This window comes from Pyxicephalus adspersus, chromosome 1 (assembly GCF_032062135.1).
Source record: "Pyxicephalus adspersus chromosome 1, UCB_Pads_2.0, whole genome shotgun sequence".
NCBI classification, from domain to species: domain Eukaryota; kingdom Metazoa; phylum Chordata; class Amphibia; order Anura; family Pyxicephalidae; genus Pyxicephalus; species Pyxicephalus adspersus.
In genome coordinates, this window is record NC_092858.1 from 95,639,784 (window position 1) to 95,656,961 (window position 17,178).

The 17,178-nt window shown below is 38.3% G+C and overlaps 1 protein-coding gene across 1 annotated transcript; it reads left to right on the plus strand.

The window, feature by feature from the left end:
- The first annotated feature begins 234 nt into the window (after window positions 1–234).
- Window positions 235–17,131, plus strand: DNALI1 (dynein axonemal light intermediate chain 1). The gene is made up of 6 exons (XM_072419623.1): window positions 235–395; window positions 2,415–2,548; window positions 3,869–4,038; window positions 4,948–5,126; window positions 10,783–10,947; window positions 15,098–17,131. Exons 1-6 carry the CDS (start codon window positions 315–317, stop codon window positions 15,131–15,133), a joined length of 765 nt encoding a protein of 254 aa, XP_072275724.1. The 5' UTR covers window positions 235–314; the 3' UTR covers window positions 15,134–17,131.
- The last annotated feature ends 47 nt before the right edge of the window (window positions 17,132–17,178 follow it).

Genomic DNA, 17,178 nt, shown 5'->3' on the forward strand with positions numbered 1-17,178 from the left:
TTCAAGGCGGCCATGTTGTGGATGGCAAAACGTAAAGCCGTAGTAATTAAATATTTACCTTGGACTCAATCTACCTATCCTGAACGACCGTAGAGATACATTAAAAAAAATCAGGAAATATGGTATTATATATATTGTCTATTAAAATCGGTGATGAGAATACTAAACGAAGTGTCCCAAAGTTAGCGCATGCGCAGTAGGGGCACCACTCACTAGCGTCTGGTTGCCTGGGAGATGAGTGTGTACATAGAGACAGCGCACGCTGCAGATTGGTGACACGGACGGCTGGCTGCTTCCCCCCGATACAAGTGATCATGATTCCTCCGGCTGATTCCCTGCTAAAGTACGATAACCCGGTACTCATCAGTAAAAACACAGAGAGGAAATCTCCTAAAGTAAGTGCACATTACCCTTCTAAATGAAGCAGAAAGTGTAACTGGGGTTTGCTATCTACAGTGCTGAAATCCCACACTGCTGCCTTAATCTAAATTTCTAACCCACCCTTCTCCTTCTTGTTGTCTTACTATCACCCTTCCTACCCCACACCAAACCTTAAAGTGGGAACTTCTGCAAACTAAATTTGAGCGATCATGCAGGTGTTTCTTGCAGAAGGAGACAGGTGATGTCCCTTGTACAATAAAACATATTTACCTGCCTGATCCCTCTTCTCATCTGACAAAAAACACAGAGCTGTGCATGTCGGGACACCCAGCGCACCCTGCATTCCCGTGCAGCCACAGGGACTGAATGGAGCCCAGCGCAACTGGGCGCAACCAGCGATGACTTGCGTCATCCCAGCCTGGCCAATCAGGATCCCCAAGGACCCGACTCCAGGACGGGAAGATTGGGTGAACATGATGGAGCCCACACTGAAGCAAGGACAGGTTATACAAAATAAAACACAGGTGACATCACCTGACCCTACTGCAATAAAGGATATGCCTGATTGCAGCTTTGTAATTTTTGGGTCTAGTTCTACTTTAATGCCCTAAACAGAGCCTAACTTTTACCCATCTGCCCCGTGCCTCACCTTAACCACAAGTTAACCTACCTACACTGCATTTCTCAAGGCTTCTTACCTTCCAGATGACAAAATATGATGAAACACCATATGACAGGCACAAGGATATGGTTGTGCACTTTGTGGTATGAATGGCTGACAAATTCTACAAGTACAAACTTTAAACATACACAAACAAGCCATCCCACTGGTAGGACATCTGTCATTGTAATGGCGGCATTCAGCAAAATACCTTATTATAAAGAAGCCGCCAGATTCCTAATACGTTTCCCCTTGACAAATCTCCAACCATTCGTGTGACTGTGAAGATGAGACCCTCTCCCCCAACTATGGGGCACCCACTGATGGTAGATGGCTAGGGGGTCTGGTATGGCTGGGGACAGCTGGATGCTTTCTGCCTTCTCCTAGCCTATGTTTTAACTAGCAGAAGTCCTTTTTTATTTTAGTTTTGTTCCCACATATCCCCCTGACACCCATAATAACTTTGGTGCTCACACTATGATCATAGGTTTTTACAAGTTACATTTGTGGAATGGCATAAATTAGACACTTGCCAAATTCTAAAGCAGCACAACAGCCAAAATTTGATATAAAAAACAGCCCACTTTAAGGTGAAACCAAAACTAATTTTAGTATTCAGCTTTAATCCAGAAATATCCGTTGCAGTATTTTTTTTCTACCACAGGATGGGATGTCTTTCACCCATTTCCTGTGTGCCCAGGTTGCCCTGGATCAGTCCCAGCCTATGACTGGGCAGGGAAGTTTAAAGCAGAACAGGGATTAGCTCATTTTTCTTTCACTCTGCTTTCTGATTAACATGGCAGTAGTGAATCTGGGATTTGGCAGTCAAAAAAGTGGTGGTGGGGCTCCATGTTGGGAGCGAGTTAGGAATTATCTCAGCATGTGCAAAAGGTAAGGCTTGAAGTATAGCCGGGGTTTAGGATCAAATGGGCTCACAGAGGGACACAGAGAATGAACATTTATATAAGTACTTGCAGGAAAGAACAGGTGTCTGAACTCTAGAACTTTTTGTTACCTTATATTTAGTTTCTTTTCTTCAACATACTACTTACCTTGTTTTCGTCCTCCAAAAATTCCACATACAACATTTGGACTAGGCAAGGAAGAAACGGCGCTAGCAGTCAGCCTTTTTCTCATGGACATGTGCTGGCACTAAACATGGTGATGGGAGCAAAGAACAGTGAATCTGTGTGCCCCTACTTTCTCTTCATCCAGTCAATACACTAAGGTAAATCTGGCATGGGTGACTGGAACCCAGCTATGCCTGTACAAATATGCAAATCCTTTGTCAAGTAAATTGGTTCTAATATACGTTAACTATGTATTCAGCTGCAAGGTGTGCAGACTTACCAGACATTTTTTTTTGTTTCAGTCTCGTGCCCTAAAAGCCATTCCTCAGCAGACTGGTGTATCTGTGCCTGTACCCCCACCTCCCAAGCCCAAAACACCACCACTTGATGCAACAAAGCCGGCAGAAGAAATTTTAAATGCAATCCTACCACCACGGTAAGTTTAACATTATTTGTTTTTGTATACTCAAACAGTGGCCTCCTGTGCAGAACTGTCTTGGGGCCCCTGGTAACTGAGGGGCTCCGGGACACATTTTTCACTACCTTATGTCCGCCCCTGTATGTGTCTATTATTCTTTTCCACATGATGTCACATACAGGGAAGAGACTCATTATATGCAATGACTGCAGTGAGTGGAAGCCCTAAGTGGGCATGAAATCAGTCATAGTTCCACTTCACAAAATCACAAAAAAATAAACTTCCGCATGCCCATGTGGGAGTTACGTCATGCAAGCCCAGCCAATTAGGATGGATGAAGTTTGGCTTCAGGAGGAGAAGAAGGAAGAAGATGGCAGCACACTGCTACAGAATGGGTACAGGTGAGTATAGTGGTAAAGTTCCACTTAAGGCTATTTTTGCATTCTAGGTCTAGGTTGCATCTATAAGTAAAATGGCAGTGCCTGACTGTATTCTCCCAGAGACAAAAAAGGTGTGTGAAGGTCAGCAAACTCAAGTTAAAAGTAACTTCAGTGAATATTGTGATTTTTTTTTTTGATAGCATGGTATTTACCTCCCTAGCGGTTCGATTCTTTTCTGTTTTATATGTCTAAAAGCGGTACATTGTTTTTCATGAAAATGTATTTTACAGTATAATATAATAGTACGAGTATAATAAAGTTTGAAACACAAAATCATGTCAAAATAATAATTGAATTGAATTAATTGAATAAATTAAAAATCTATATATTTAAAAAAAAAAAAATTTTATTTTTTTTTTCAAAAATACATATCATACTCATACTATTATATATACTGTAAAATAAATGTTCTTGAAAACAATGTACTGCTTTTACACATATAAATCCAATGTATTGCATTCAATACAGTTATTTTGCATTGAATGCAATACAAATGGAGTTTGAATTTCCCGTCCCACCCCGCTGGCAACATACACACGCACCAACATCACCGGGAACTCCAGAGTGACTCATTGGATGCAGAAGCCGGCCGGAGGAAGAAGACAGAGATCGCAGGGATGGACGACGTGGGACGCCCGCGGATCAGGTAAGGCTGTATTTACTATTTATTACTTCCCATAGGATTACCTACCCCGAGTGTGACTTGGGGTTACTGCTTTTAGCAACTTTTTTCTACCCCGAGTCACACTCGGGGTTAACTCTAGGGAGGTTAATATATTGTTGATTAGTTATACCTGTCCTTATATTCTTAAATTAGATGCTACCCATGCTTCCAGACTGTTTTCCATTCACAAAGCAGCAGTACATGAAAATAATCCTTTGTGTGTTTGATTTACAGGGAATTTATGGAAAACAATCAGTTGTGGATTCAGCAGGTGTCCAGCACACCCAGCACCCGGATGGATGTTGTCCACTTACAGGAAGAGATGGATATTAAATTACAACAGAGACAAGCTAGAGAGACAGGCATATGCCCAGTGCGAAGAGAGCTTTATTCACAGTGCTTTGGTTTGTTGCTTCATTTTTTTTCCTTTATGCTGTCCTGTTTCTAAAATTGAGCATGGCAGCACTGAGTACAAGTATTTTATATTTATAGTAGGGAATGTACTAATCTGATTTAGTGTGTGGCCTTCCAAATATAGATGTGATTGGATACAATACATTAATTTAAAGGTAATAAATCCTTACATTTGGATATGTGAGTAAGTGTTTCAATAGACAAGAATACTCAAAGTGGTCTATTTATAAAGCAGTGAATCACATTCCCTGGTTGCGAATAAATTACTGTCATTGAAACACATGGACTTGGAGGACTCTCCACCGGGGAATGTTCCAATGAGTGTCAGATTTATGGCTTTATAATTGACCCCTAAATAAATGTTTTTATTTTCCAGTAGTAAGTTCTGTTCTTCAACTAGTAAGTTCTGTGTATGTTTCCCAGGAAATTAGATATTTTTATACTTTTTTTATAGCTCAAATGGTCTAATGATCTGTATTTTTTACTCTCAGAAATATTTTTCCTTGTGACATGTAGTTATTACATTCAATCATAGTATTCAGTGCATGCATTCCTTCTTATTTAAATCACCTTTATATTTTTTTTCTCCATCTTTACACGCAGACCAAGCTGTCCAACAATTATGACGGGGTCAGGACAAGCCATAACATTGCCAGGGTTGCTGGAGTTGTTACAGCAATATCTTCCATGTTTTGTAATGGGATGTTAATAAAAGGTGATGGTTTCAGGCAACTCTGACATTTCTATTATTTGTCCTAACCCTGTTACTGCAGTTTTGCAGTGAGGTGACACTTGTAAACATGGGGAAACAATGATAAAAACATATTGGTCATATTAAATGCATAAAAGCTAAAGAAAAAAATTTGACATCAATAATTTTTTGTTTCCATTACCACCAGATGAGCTTATTAGACAAGTGACCATTAATTGTGCGGAGCGTGGTGTCTTGCTGCTTAGGGTGCGTGATGAAATCAACATGACTATCTCAGCGTACCAAACTCTGTATGAAAGCAGCGTGGCTTTTGGCATGAGGAAGGCCTTACAGGCTGAACAAGGCAAATCAGACATGGAGAAAAGAGTAAGTGCCCTTCAAATCCCCTGGTAAAGTGTGGTAATTTACCAATCTCTGATTTATTTTGGGAACTGCATGTTTTGAACATGAAAATGAGGAGTAAACAATAACCATAAATTTTTATTGTGCTTGTCCCATTCTGGTCTGTTAAAGTAGAATTGTAACTTACCATTAAAACGAATGACCGCAATGCAAGTGATGGAGGGAGAGCGCATCATGGTAACACTCCGTCGTTCTCCCCCCTCTCCATAGAACAGAACAGTGATGTAAGTATAGCACTCGTTCATGCATCGTTCAGTCTTTTGTCATTGGAAAGGATCGTGAAAGATCCTTTCCAATGACAAAAATATAACGTACGTACATAGCCTTAGTTCTTCTCACTGTTTTCTAGATTATCAACATTTCTTTTGTTGCTGAAACCCTCCCAATGTAATCTGCAGGGGGCAGAATATGTGACATAAATGAAGGACGAATATATCAGTCAGGGAAGCCAAAGAAAGATTTTTGTTTATCCCATAGTAATTTGGGATTTGTTTATAGTATTATACAGAAGTTTTTATCCACACTTTATGCCATTAAAAGTGTACAAAATACCTTTTGATCTCTCATGCTAATAACTTTTATGTGCAGTTTAATTTTGTATACAACCTGTCTGCTCACAATTATTGTTCAACCTGTTTTTGGCCCTCGAGGTATGAAGATGGACAGTTCTGATATACACTAGCCCAGATATATGAATATATCTGTAGCCCTGGACTGGCTGCCTTCAAGCTCATCACCTTGGGGCACAAGCCATATGCCAAACAGTATGCAGTATGCACAGTGCACATCCAAGGACCTATATATTAGACTTTCTATTTAGCTGCACCCTTGAAACTATCTTCACCTTTTAACAATTAGAAGAGGTGTGTGTGTGTATATATATATATATATATATATATATATATATATATTTCCATATTTATTATTAATAAGGGATATTGTGAGCCACTACTGAAGCCGATGAGATCAGATATACAAACATTTAACATTATACCTTTTTGTTCTCCTTTTACTGAAATATGTCATGAAAGTTACAGGTCCTCTTTCTTCATAATAAAGGACATTTTCACCTCTAAACCTACTGTAGTGTACTTTGTTTGGAGATCAGAGCTTTCCCAGCAGGGGAATCTACAGAAGTTACTGGCTGTGTACTCAGATTTTATGAATTGCTATAATTTACCACAGCGGGACCTCAATTATCTTTGTGGGAGATTGTGAACTAATTTAGCAGTGCTATTTCAAAACGATGGACACATTTATCTAAGCTGTTCCCAAAATTGTAGATACAAAGTTACATGTGACCCATGTGAAAAGTGAGGTAGGTGAAAAACAGTGCAGGCTGATTAAAATAAAAACATAATACATAGACTTTACATTAGCAAAATATTATACATTGTCCTCACTGTTTGTAAAAACTTACCATAAGATGCGTGTACACTAAGATTTGTTTGCCAGAGAAACACCAGAAAGGTGAAGCTGTGGGCTGTGGGCTGTTTTTTCCTGCCAAAGGATTGGTAATTCTGTTTAGTGAATTTACACTCAACTCACTTGTAATATGTAATTATTATTTAATAATATTTTTAATAATAATAAACAGTATTTATATAGCGCCAACATATTACGCAGCGCTGTACATTGAATAGGGGGTGCAAATGAAAGACAGATACAAAGGAGTAGGAGAGGACCCTGCCCTGAAGAGCTTACAGTCTAGAAGGTGGGGGAAGTAACTCAATAGAAGGGGAGATATGGAGGGGTGGGAAAGTAGTGAGCGTTTTAAGAGACAGAAGAAGACGGGTAGATGAGTTTGAAAAAAACGGGTTTCAAGTGCTCTGTCAAGGAGAAGTGCAAGCCAAATAAGATGAGGAAGACCATTCCAGAGAGTTGGGGCAGCTTTAGAAAAGTCTTGAAGCCGTGTGTGTGATGGGGTTATGAGTGAGGAAGTTGGTAGTAGGTCATTGGAGGAGTGAAGAGAGTGGCTAGGGGAGTATTTTTCTACCAGGTCAGAAAGGAAAGTGGGATAAGAACTGTGGAGGTAATAGATGATTAATCACCCTGGCTATATATAGTGGCAAAGGAAGGTGAATTACAGGTGCATTTGGAAGACAGAAATCTTAATTTACACTTATTTACCTGCATGTTCCAAATTCATTTCCTTTCATCATTGGCTACATACCATCTTATATGGCCAATTCCTGCAGTGGCTGCTAAAAATAGACAGACTATAGAGAATGCAGTCCCTGTAGAAATTGTTAGTAAGGGTTCAGACCTATGTCATAACAATGGGTGCTCAATAGTGTTTCTCAAACTATTTACCATGGACAGACTCTTAAAAAAACTTTCAGGTCACCAGGGAACCCCAGCTGTAATTACTATAACGGCATCTCATAGTATATTAACACGGTAGTCGGCAGGAAGAATTTCTCTAATATTGCTGTCCAGTGGAAAGCATATCACCCTTGCAGATAGCCAAAAAGATCATTGGAGTTAATGGTAACTTACCTGAGAAGCACAGATTGCTGATTGCTCAAAGAACCTTTAGAGGAATCCTAATTGGGAAACTGCTTTAGACAAATGCCCAAAGGCTGCATCTTGTCTGCTTTGCCTCCAGCAAAGGCATGTTATCAGGACATGCTGCGTCCACAGAAAAGTCCCAGCCCTTGAATTCATCCAACACTGGACAATGTAGGTAAGTGGGTTTCTGCTGTCCCATATTTGATGTGTGCATTAAGTGCAGGTAAACAAAACTTTGTACAGAAGCCATAATGACCACCCACAGAATCTTTGGATTCTTGCTTTTTAATCAGTTGGTTGCAAAGAAAAAGGCCTGTTACAATGGAGCAATATCCATAATAAACAAAGCAACCATCTATTTTTAAAGGAAAGATTTTACTAAAGCATAGTAAATATTGAATAATAAAGAAATATCAGTCAGATTATTATGATTAGTCTCACCTGATGAGGTTAAGAATTTCTGTATGTAGATTGGGGAAAAATATCCTAAACCGTCCACTAGGTGGCAGCAGCATCAAGCCTTTGTTTATAACCAAATCAGCCTTGAGCTTTTACAAATTGATATGAGAACAAGATATCAGTCTCACTTCATCTGTCTTTTTAGGTTAACTTTGTATAGTCCCGCATCAGTTCAAGTTTAAAATGGGATTTTTTTAATAGAACCTGCACACATTACAGCATTTGGTTTTCTTTTATTTCACTGTATTCCATAGAAATTGTTGACTTTTTTAAGGGCAAATATTAAATCTTTTAAACATAATTAGAGTGGGATACTGGGATACTTGAATAAAAACAAAAAGGAATTTGGGTTTCCCTGAATGAACTGTTAGAACTGAATGAACTCTCCACCCTCACAGCATTTCAGTAGGATTTAAATCAAGGCTTTCGACTAGGCCAGTCTATATCCCACCCCATTTTTTTTTTGTATTTTTGAGTCCTTGATTTTTTATTATGTTTTATATTGCTATCATGTTATAGATTCCACTCTAGTATTATTCTTTTACTTTTGCATAGGTGGCCTTCTATTCCCAACAAGCATGTGTTATTATGATGCCAAAAGTCACAGATGACTCAATCACTGCAAGCCAATGAGACCCTAAGCAGCAAAGCATTACCAAACCATAATAATTTCACCACCATATGTCACAGTTAGTACAAGGTTGACCGTGTTGCGAAAAACACTACTCACCAACCATAGTTGCTCTTTTGACTTAGAGTAGAAGTTGATCTACCTCTCTTTATTTTTGTATTAGTACATGGGGGCTATGGAGAATTATTATTTTGCAGAGGATCTTTTGAACGAATGCTATGTTTGCACTGTTAATTTAACTCACAGGAAATGGACATTTCTGGTAAGATCAACAGTTATTTTACGTACTTTCTAAACATGTTTTTAGCCTAAACTAAAGCAGCCACCCCATCCAAGGATTTGTGAGATGTCATATATGACATTTCTGCTCTGGGTTTAAAATATCCTTTTAAGTGAAGCTGTTGCTTTGCTCTGAATAGGCCAAATGTTGGTATAGCAGAGTAATTTGGGGAATTGAACATAACTTCTACTATAGCACTTCTATTAGAGAATTGTGTGACCTTTGTATGGCTTCCTTATAGAAAACCTGCACATCACAAAATGAGATATTTGCTGAAAATAATATTTGGAAACCTTGAATTTGCTGGCACAAAGAGATAAACAAAGTCATTTCAGATTCCTCATGCTTCTCAAATGCTGGTCAGAATTCCGGCTTCAGCACTGTGAATCCCAACAACTTATGTCAATCTGAAATACTAACTCGCTCAACCATATCTAATACACAATGAAATTACATTTGCCATGCTTTTAAACTGCTTCATATTTCAATGATGACTTCATGGCTTCAGCTCGGTTTAAGTATTGCATTCAAAATGATTTAACAGTTCTTAAACAAATTTTATTCCTGATTCAGTCATTTCATGGTCGACATCCTTTGATTTTAATCTCGTTATCAAATTTTTTAAAATATGAAACAATTTTTTCTTTTTACTAGAAATTGGTCCAGCAGTTAATATGACAAATTGCTTTCTGGAAAAAATATAGACGGTGTGTTTTTTTTTTTTTTACATAGTGTTGCTAACACATTATGGGTTAATGTGATTTAAGGGGCTGCAATGACATTAACTGCCTACAGGGATGAGGACATTGCAGACACTACAATGAATTAACATTCTTTTATCAATAGTATAATACTATTAAATGGTAATATACCAAAATCAATTCTGTGCAGAGGTAGGGGACAAACAAGGTACTCACACTGGTTTATTTACCATAGTATGTGTCGTTATTCACTGTTTTACCGCCATCTAAAAATATTTTACAGTACAACATTCACAAGATAATTTACAGTGACCTATGATAACAATCGATAAAAACTGATAATCAAAAACCATGGTTAGGTTTTCTTCAAACTATATGCTTTTTGTATTCGTTTTGGATAAAATATATAAATTCTTTATAACTGGTAATCAGTGTACAATTCTTAATATTTCATTGTCTTGTTCAGGAAGGACTTTTTACTCCAACAGGGGAAAAAATGGAACAATTAGAACAATTATGTCTATATGGTTCTCTAGAATGTGCAGGTTTCTAGTATTTTTATTTCCTGAGTGGTACTTTTGTGTCTTTTTTAACCTGAATATCCATGTAACAACAAAAAAAAGAGTAAAGTACAGAAGTTTCTGTGGTGTCTTGAATATTCACCCAACTTGACAAAATGTTGGTCACACTTCTGAGGGCAGTCCTTGAAATTGTAAGTTTTGGTAGAGTGTCATTGACTAGACCAAGGCTGTGTAACTTGAGGGCCACAAACAGGTTGGGTTTTTTTTATAAATGGAACATGATGTGGATCCTGGCCCCTGAAGACTGGTTCTAGATAGGTTTTTCTTTTCATGCATGGTAGAGTGTCATTATCAATTAATCACACTGACCTAACAAAAACTATGTTAGATTACAAATGATGAAAGGATCACATCTTTTAAACATTGTCCTAATGTACATGCCAAGACCATTTTTCCTATGTTCTTTGCAGCCTGGATTGTAATAATGGACAAATCTTATAACATGTGTTGTCTACAGATTGCAGAGTTGGAGCAAGAGAAGAAGGACCTGGAGAGACAGGTTAATGAACAGAAGGCCAAGTGTGAGGCTATTGAAAAACGAGAGGCAGAGAGACGGCAGGTAGAGGAGAAGAAGCACGCTGAAGAAATACAGTTCCTTAAAAGGACTAACCAACAATTGAAGGTATGAAAAACCCTTAAGGGGAAACAAATTTTAAAGACGGTTAATTTGATGTGTTATAGAGAACATACAGATCTGCTAATTGTGCCTAAGCAGTACCATGAAAATGTATCTTTTGGGTGGTATTGCTCCTGAAAAAAAAGGAGTTTGGTTCCTAGTATAGAATGGTGCCTAGGCACTTGTGGGCCTACAGCCTCATTGCTGTATTTTGCAGTGTGAGAGCTATGGCACTGTTACCTTTGACTGCCAGCATTGGAAGATTTGGTAATGTCAATACTTTGCTACTTACTGTTGAAAAACTGACATCAGGGAACAATCCACTGCTTCCATGACTGCCCCTACAAAGAGACCACATGCAGAACAAGGCATGGTAAGTCACACATCAGTCAAACATCAGCTTCTTGTAAACCACAGACAGTACTGATGACTTGTTCTTTCTCATATTATTTCATTGGTGAAAATTAAAAGAGAATTAACAAGCAAAAATAAAATATGTAGGAAATACATATCATATATAACACGAGCAGTTGAACCCTGGAGCATCATAAAGTATCAAATGAAGCCATTTAATGATGGTAAACACAGTTGTCAGAGAATATTAAAATAAAGGATCTTTGGGAAGTATGTGCTCAAGCCAGAGATCAGAAGTGGACTGGTACCATGGAAGAGAGAACACAGAAAACAGGAGAGAGAATGAAGAAAGAGGGGGGAAAGAAGGAATGAGGGCAACTAGGAGAAGGTCAGACAAGGCTACACTGTCAATAAGATGGAATCCTATGGCCGTAAGAAGTAGATGACCCATAGGGACCACATTAGGTTAAAATTAATCAATTCAGTCCAGTTGCAGATCTATTCTCTTTTCTTGGACATGAATCTAGGAGACGCGCTGCTTCAACTCCTGGTGACCAGTCCTTTGCTTACTGCATGCTGTTTTTTGGGCACAGCTTCAAGAATTAAGTTCCCCTTTAAACATGGCCATCCTAAAAGGAAACCTTTCATAAGAAAAATGTTCAAACTGCTGTAGTCTGCTCATTATGATGACTGGTTGTGGTACTTTTGAGTCAATACTTCAGCTTGGAATTGTTCTGCACTAAAAACACACATATGCATTGTAGTGCGCTGGCCAGATGCCTGCAATGTTCAGTACAATAAAATGTTACCAGAACTTCCAAAGTGTGAACATGTGTAGCTGTTCTTCTGTACCTTTAACATTATATGTGGAAAGATAAAACCTACTGCTTTATTGCTTAAATGTATAGGGTTCTATTTATGAAAAACAGGCCAATTTGACATTCCTTAAACATTCCCAGGTAGAAATCAATTACTAACATTAGAACACATGGACCTGGAAGATTCCCACCAGGGAATGTTTGAGGGAATGCCAGATTCCCTGTTCTATAAATAGAGCCTATAAAGTGAATACACTTTTTTTGCAAATAGGTTTGCATGTTTATTTGAAAAACGAAAATTCATTTATATTTAAATATTAAAACTACTTTATTGAAACAGTCAGCTGCTTTCTTTCTTCAGATGGTATTTTAGAGCACTGGAAAGAAGGCCAATCCATCAGCTTTCATTTTATTTCTTTTTCACTATTAGGACTTGCATGGCACTATGTTCTCTAGGGCAGAGCTGAAAAAAATCTAGAGAGCTGTGAAGTGTTAGTGGATAGAAATCACCTTGTGTTTTTCATGAAAAAGCAGTAAAGTTATCTTCTCTTAGATGTTTTCATTAAACTGCAGAGTAGAAATATTTCTGTCATCAAGACATAAAATTACAGCATCTGACTCTATTAAAGAAAAACTCCAGGCATCAGGTAAAGTGGGCTGACACTTCTAAAAGTGAGCCCTCTAGGTGACGCATACAGTGTCATTGAAATTGCAGCAAAGTTTTCTATCACCATTATGCACATTGAAATGGTGACACAATGCCACAATCCACAATGGAAGCTGGCGCTAAAAGATGAGGAAAGGTGTGCCACAATAGACCATCCTTTATGAATACCTACCTTTTACCATAAGTACCAACCTATGCCCAACACTTTGTATGACACATTCTTCAGTCCACAGAAACTGGGCCCTTATATTTGTTGCCAGGATTTCACCTGCTTTTGGGACTTAAGCATTAATAACAGTGATAAATGGTACTTCACCATCACTACCGACGGATAAGATTGTTGTATTCCTGTAGTGTGGGAAAAGTAACATCCAGTAGATCAATTTGTTTCTTTTCTTAGTATTCCTTTTGATTGAAAATTCTGAATGCTGCATTGCATTTTTATCAACTTTGCTGGTCCTCTAGGCAACCAGTCGCCAATTGTATGGACACAACCCACCCAGTCTCCCACAACAGGCTCAGACCTGCTTGCTAAACATCCTGGAAGCACAGTAACACAGGGCTTTGGACGCACCTTTTGTTGCATCCACAGCCCTGCGCTGCTGTCACCCTAGGATGTTTTGCAAGCAGGTCTGTTCCTGCGATGGGAGAGTGGGCGGGTTCTGGAATCATGACATCACTTTGGGGGAATTTTCTTCCCATTTCAGTGACACGGCTCCCCACGCATGCGCAGTCCGGATTCTATGGATTTAGTGGTCCTTGAGGCCTGAAAGGTTGGCAACCACTGATCTAAGCTGTTGTAGGCACTTGAATATAAGATGAGACCAAATAGTAATGCAGTAGCAATCCTTTCAGAAATTTTCTACACAGCTTGTCTTCAAGAGAGATTCCCCTAAGAGAGAAAGTGACTGTCACAATCACCATGATCCCCTCCTAATGGATTACTGGATAGCATTCACCACTTCGATGAACACCACAGGCTATGATGGAGATAACTGATGTTTGTTTCAAATACACAATTGTCACTTCCCAATATGGTGATCACTTACTCCATTCAAGTGAACAAAGCATCTGATCGAAGATTTAGAATAACTGCAATATGGAGAAGAAAGCACTGATTGTCCTTTTTCATATCTGGTGATTAAATATATAGGGGGTTGTCAAACTCTGGCCTTTAGCCAGATAAAGCCTAGACAGTGGTTCATTCCGGCTGGATCGTCCAGGGGGCATTAGGAACTGCCGGAGCCGGTGCCGCCTCCTTGCTGTTGCTCCCCTATTTACCGTGGCTGGTGTTGTTACTTCCACCGGCGCAGTAAATAGGGAAAGCTCCCTGAAGGGAAATCCCTTTCCTCAGCAATGCATATGGAGAGGGATTTCACTTTAGAGGGCGTTCCCTGGTGGTGGGCAGAGCCATTAGGGTAGGATTCAGAGTCCGGCCTACAGTGCTCCCACCCACCCCTGAAATGGCCTATTGGCCATAAAAGTTTGACGACCCCTGATCAGACAGTGGCAATCTGTTAAACAGTCAGCACTGCTTTATAGGCTTAGAAATGAATACAGGGAGCTTGCACCTTTAAGTTTTAATTCAACCATTGGTGTACTGCACTAATCCAACCCCCTTTACCTGTTTGTAATGAACAAGAAACATTTCTCCTTTTTGCCCCTTGCTGTCACTTACCTAAAAACATTTGATGTGAGAAAGTATCCATATTTTATATTCATCTGATTTAGGTTTGACTCTAATGTAGTATTTAGGATAAAGTAAATGTTATTGATGACCCAGCAAGCAAAAAGGAAATGGCTCATGAGATACTTTGGAAGTATACTCCCTTTGGAAAATGTAAGGAACAGTGTCACATCTGGCTGTATGGTGTTAAAGAAAACTTTACCACCACTAATTTAAGTTGACTTTGTGGTTGTGGCCTTTCTTTAGCAGCACAAAAAGCTCCTTTATTGACTTTACTTGTCTAGAATTGCTTTTTAATGATGTTTAGATGGGTAGCATGCAAATGAAGATATGCCATTACATTCCAATATAGCAGGCTGAATTCCTAGGTCAACAAAATGCACTGAAAGGCATCACGAGAGAGCATTACAATACACAGGCCTCCAGCTAAATGTAATAGCCGTTCAGCTTGTATCAACTAAATCTCTAGCTAGGCAAGTAATAAAATGTATTATTTTGGGGACAGGTCTACTTTAAGGTACATTAGGGTTAAACACATAAAACAGTTGCAAATGATAAGCAAGCTCCTATTTAATAAACACTGAGCCAGTGGCTTTGTAGTCTAACAATTGAAATTGTTTTTTATTGCAGGCTCAGCTAGAAGGAATTATTGCGCCCAAGAAATAACACAGGAGTAACATCTGTGGACATGATGTCTGCAGTCTGGATTCATTGAAAGTTCTGATGCCAAGAAGCTAATATTTTTACCTCTAGGACATATTTGTAATTAGATTTCACTTTTACATATTAAAATTTTCCCAGTTGTCATGAAAATGTTAAAGCATTGCTTATTCTATAATGAAACACCTCAATATTTTTAATATCCTAGGTCTTTGATGATAAAACCATTCCATCCTCTTTCCAAGCTTTTTAGTCTTGTGGTTCTTAATAAGGAATCATGCTTGTCAATGTGCTGTCCAAAAACAATACTCAGAACATTGTTTTCAGTTACTCAAGCCTGATTTGTAATGCATTTTTCCCTGGAACACATTTGAAGAGTTAATATTTCTAAAGGATTCAAGTCACATGCAATGCAGACCAGAATCCTCGGTTGCGGATAACCTAGGGAAGACACAAAATTCACATCTCAAATCCATTTATGAGTCCAGGAAAATTCATTTACAAAGCAGCTTAATTTGTTGTGTTTTCCCCATAACATATTTATGTAGGTTTCAATGAACTGAAAAAAATAAATCATAAATCAGCATTGCATGTTTGTTGACAAACAGGTCCACATAGAAATAGATCAGGCAAAAATAAAACATAGCGGACAACTTCCTAGAGCGAGAACGTCTTGCAACCCCACTTTCTGTCTCTATGCAACTTGGATCAGATTTGCCATGTGCCGCAACAAGAGCTTGTTAATAAATATGTATTTAACAAAAGTATTCCCATTCATGAAAAGGACAGGATTATAAATCCCTAGTGGTGCAAATATTTTCTGTCAAGAAATACTGTAACGGCTTAGGAAGTGTACAGTACACTTTAAGGTATGACATAGCCCAGAATGTATACGGTACATCACACCCTAAAGAACCTAGTGGTATAAATTATTTATCATTTAGCAGTGTAGAGTTGTGCAGTCTGTAGTATACAGAAAAGTTTAAAAGTGAATCAATCAAGTGTGAAACATACAATGTATCACACAAAAGGGCGCAATCTGGAATATCTAATGTGCTTGTACTTGTGAAGCAGGCCAGAAAAAACAATTTTCAGCAGTTTAGTGCAGATCTAACCAGAAAAGCAAAGTAGAGTTCAGCACAGAGTGTAAAGTTCTGACATAACACACATATCAGGGTTACATGCCATATACTGTAGAGTGCCACAAATATGATAGTGCCATCATATAGAGTACATACCATACAATCTTTGCACTAGAGTAGTTTCTGCTTGTGAACTCTCTGCCTATATAGGAATCTACAAATATACCTAAGCAAAACCTCCCTAATATTGCAACTGCTGCTGACATGCACATTGTTCAAAAGGTGCATAACATTTCTCTTTTTAGAATTCGTCCACCAGTACAAAAATTTTAAATTTGTCCCAAATCTTCATTTTCCAAATAGATGTGTATTGTAAGTTACATTCATTCATGATTCTGAATTCAAGGCAGGTTGGACATTTTCTAGTCTGACCTGCGCACAGAAATGCTACCTATCTTTGGTTACCTCTGGCTTAACAAGCGAGTTACTGACCTAAGTTATGTACAGTTAGGTCCATAAATATTTGGACAGAGACAGCTTTAGTTCCTCACATTTATATGCAATTTTTTTGTTCAACCCAGTGAATTAAAGCTGAAAGTCTGCAGTTCAACTGCATCCGAGTTGTTTCATTTAAAATTAATTGTGGTAATGTACTGAACTAAAATTAAATAATAAAGTTGTCTGTCCAAATATTTATGGACCTAGCTATATATCTGTATAGAGGATAAAGTCTTAACCAATTAGCTATTAAAATCACAAGGCTTTTCTGAAGAAAATTTTCTTGTAACACCATACTGTATTTGTTAATAAAGGTTATCTGTGAATCAAAGCTAAATTCACAGTGTTATGTCAAAATTACTCTTGAAGAGGGGTTCCCTATGCAATGCAAGGATTAAAGGCTTTTTTTTTTTTTTTTTTTTTTACAGCGTACCATTAAAAAAAAAAAAAGCACTTTAAATTTACTTACTC

Bases quoted from the DNA above. Each gene is read 5' to 3' on its own strand.
- DNALI1 (XM_072419623.1), top strand. From the start codon at position 315: ATGATTCCTCCGGCTGATTCCCTGCTAAAGTACGATAACCCGGTACTC. The intron at 2,549-3,868 runs GTAAGTTTAACA...TTTGATTTACAG, and splicing joins AATGCAATCCTACCACCACG to GGAATTTATGGAAAACAATC. The intron at 5,127-10,782 runs GTAAGTGCCCTT...TGTTGTCTACAG, and splicing joins AATCAGACATGGAGAAAAGA to ATTGCAGAGTTGGAGCAAGA.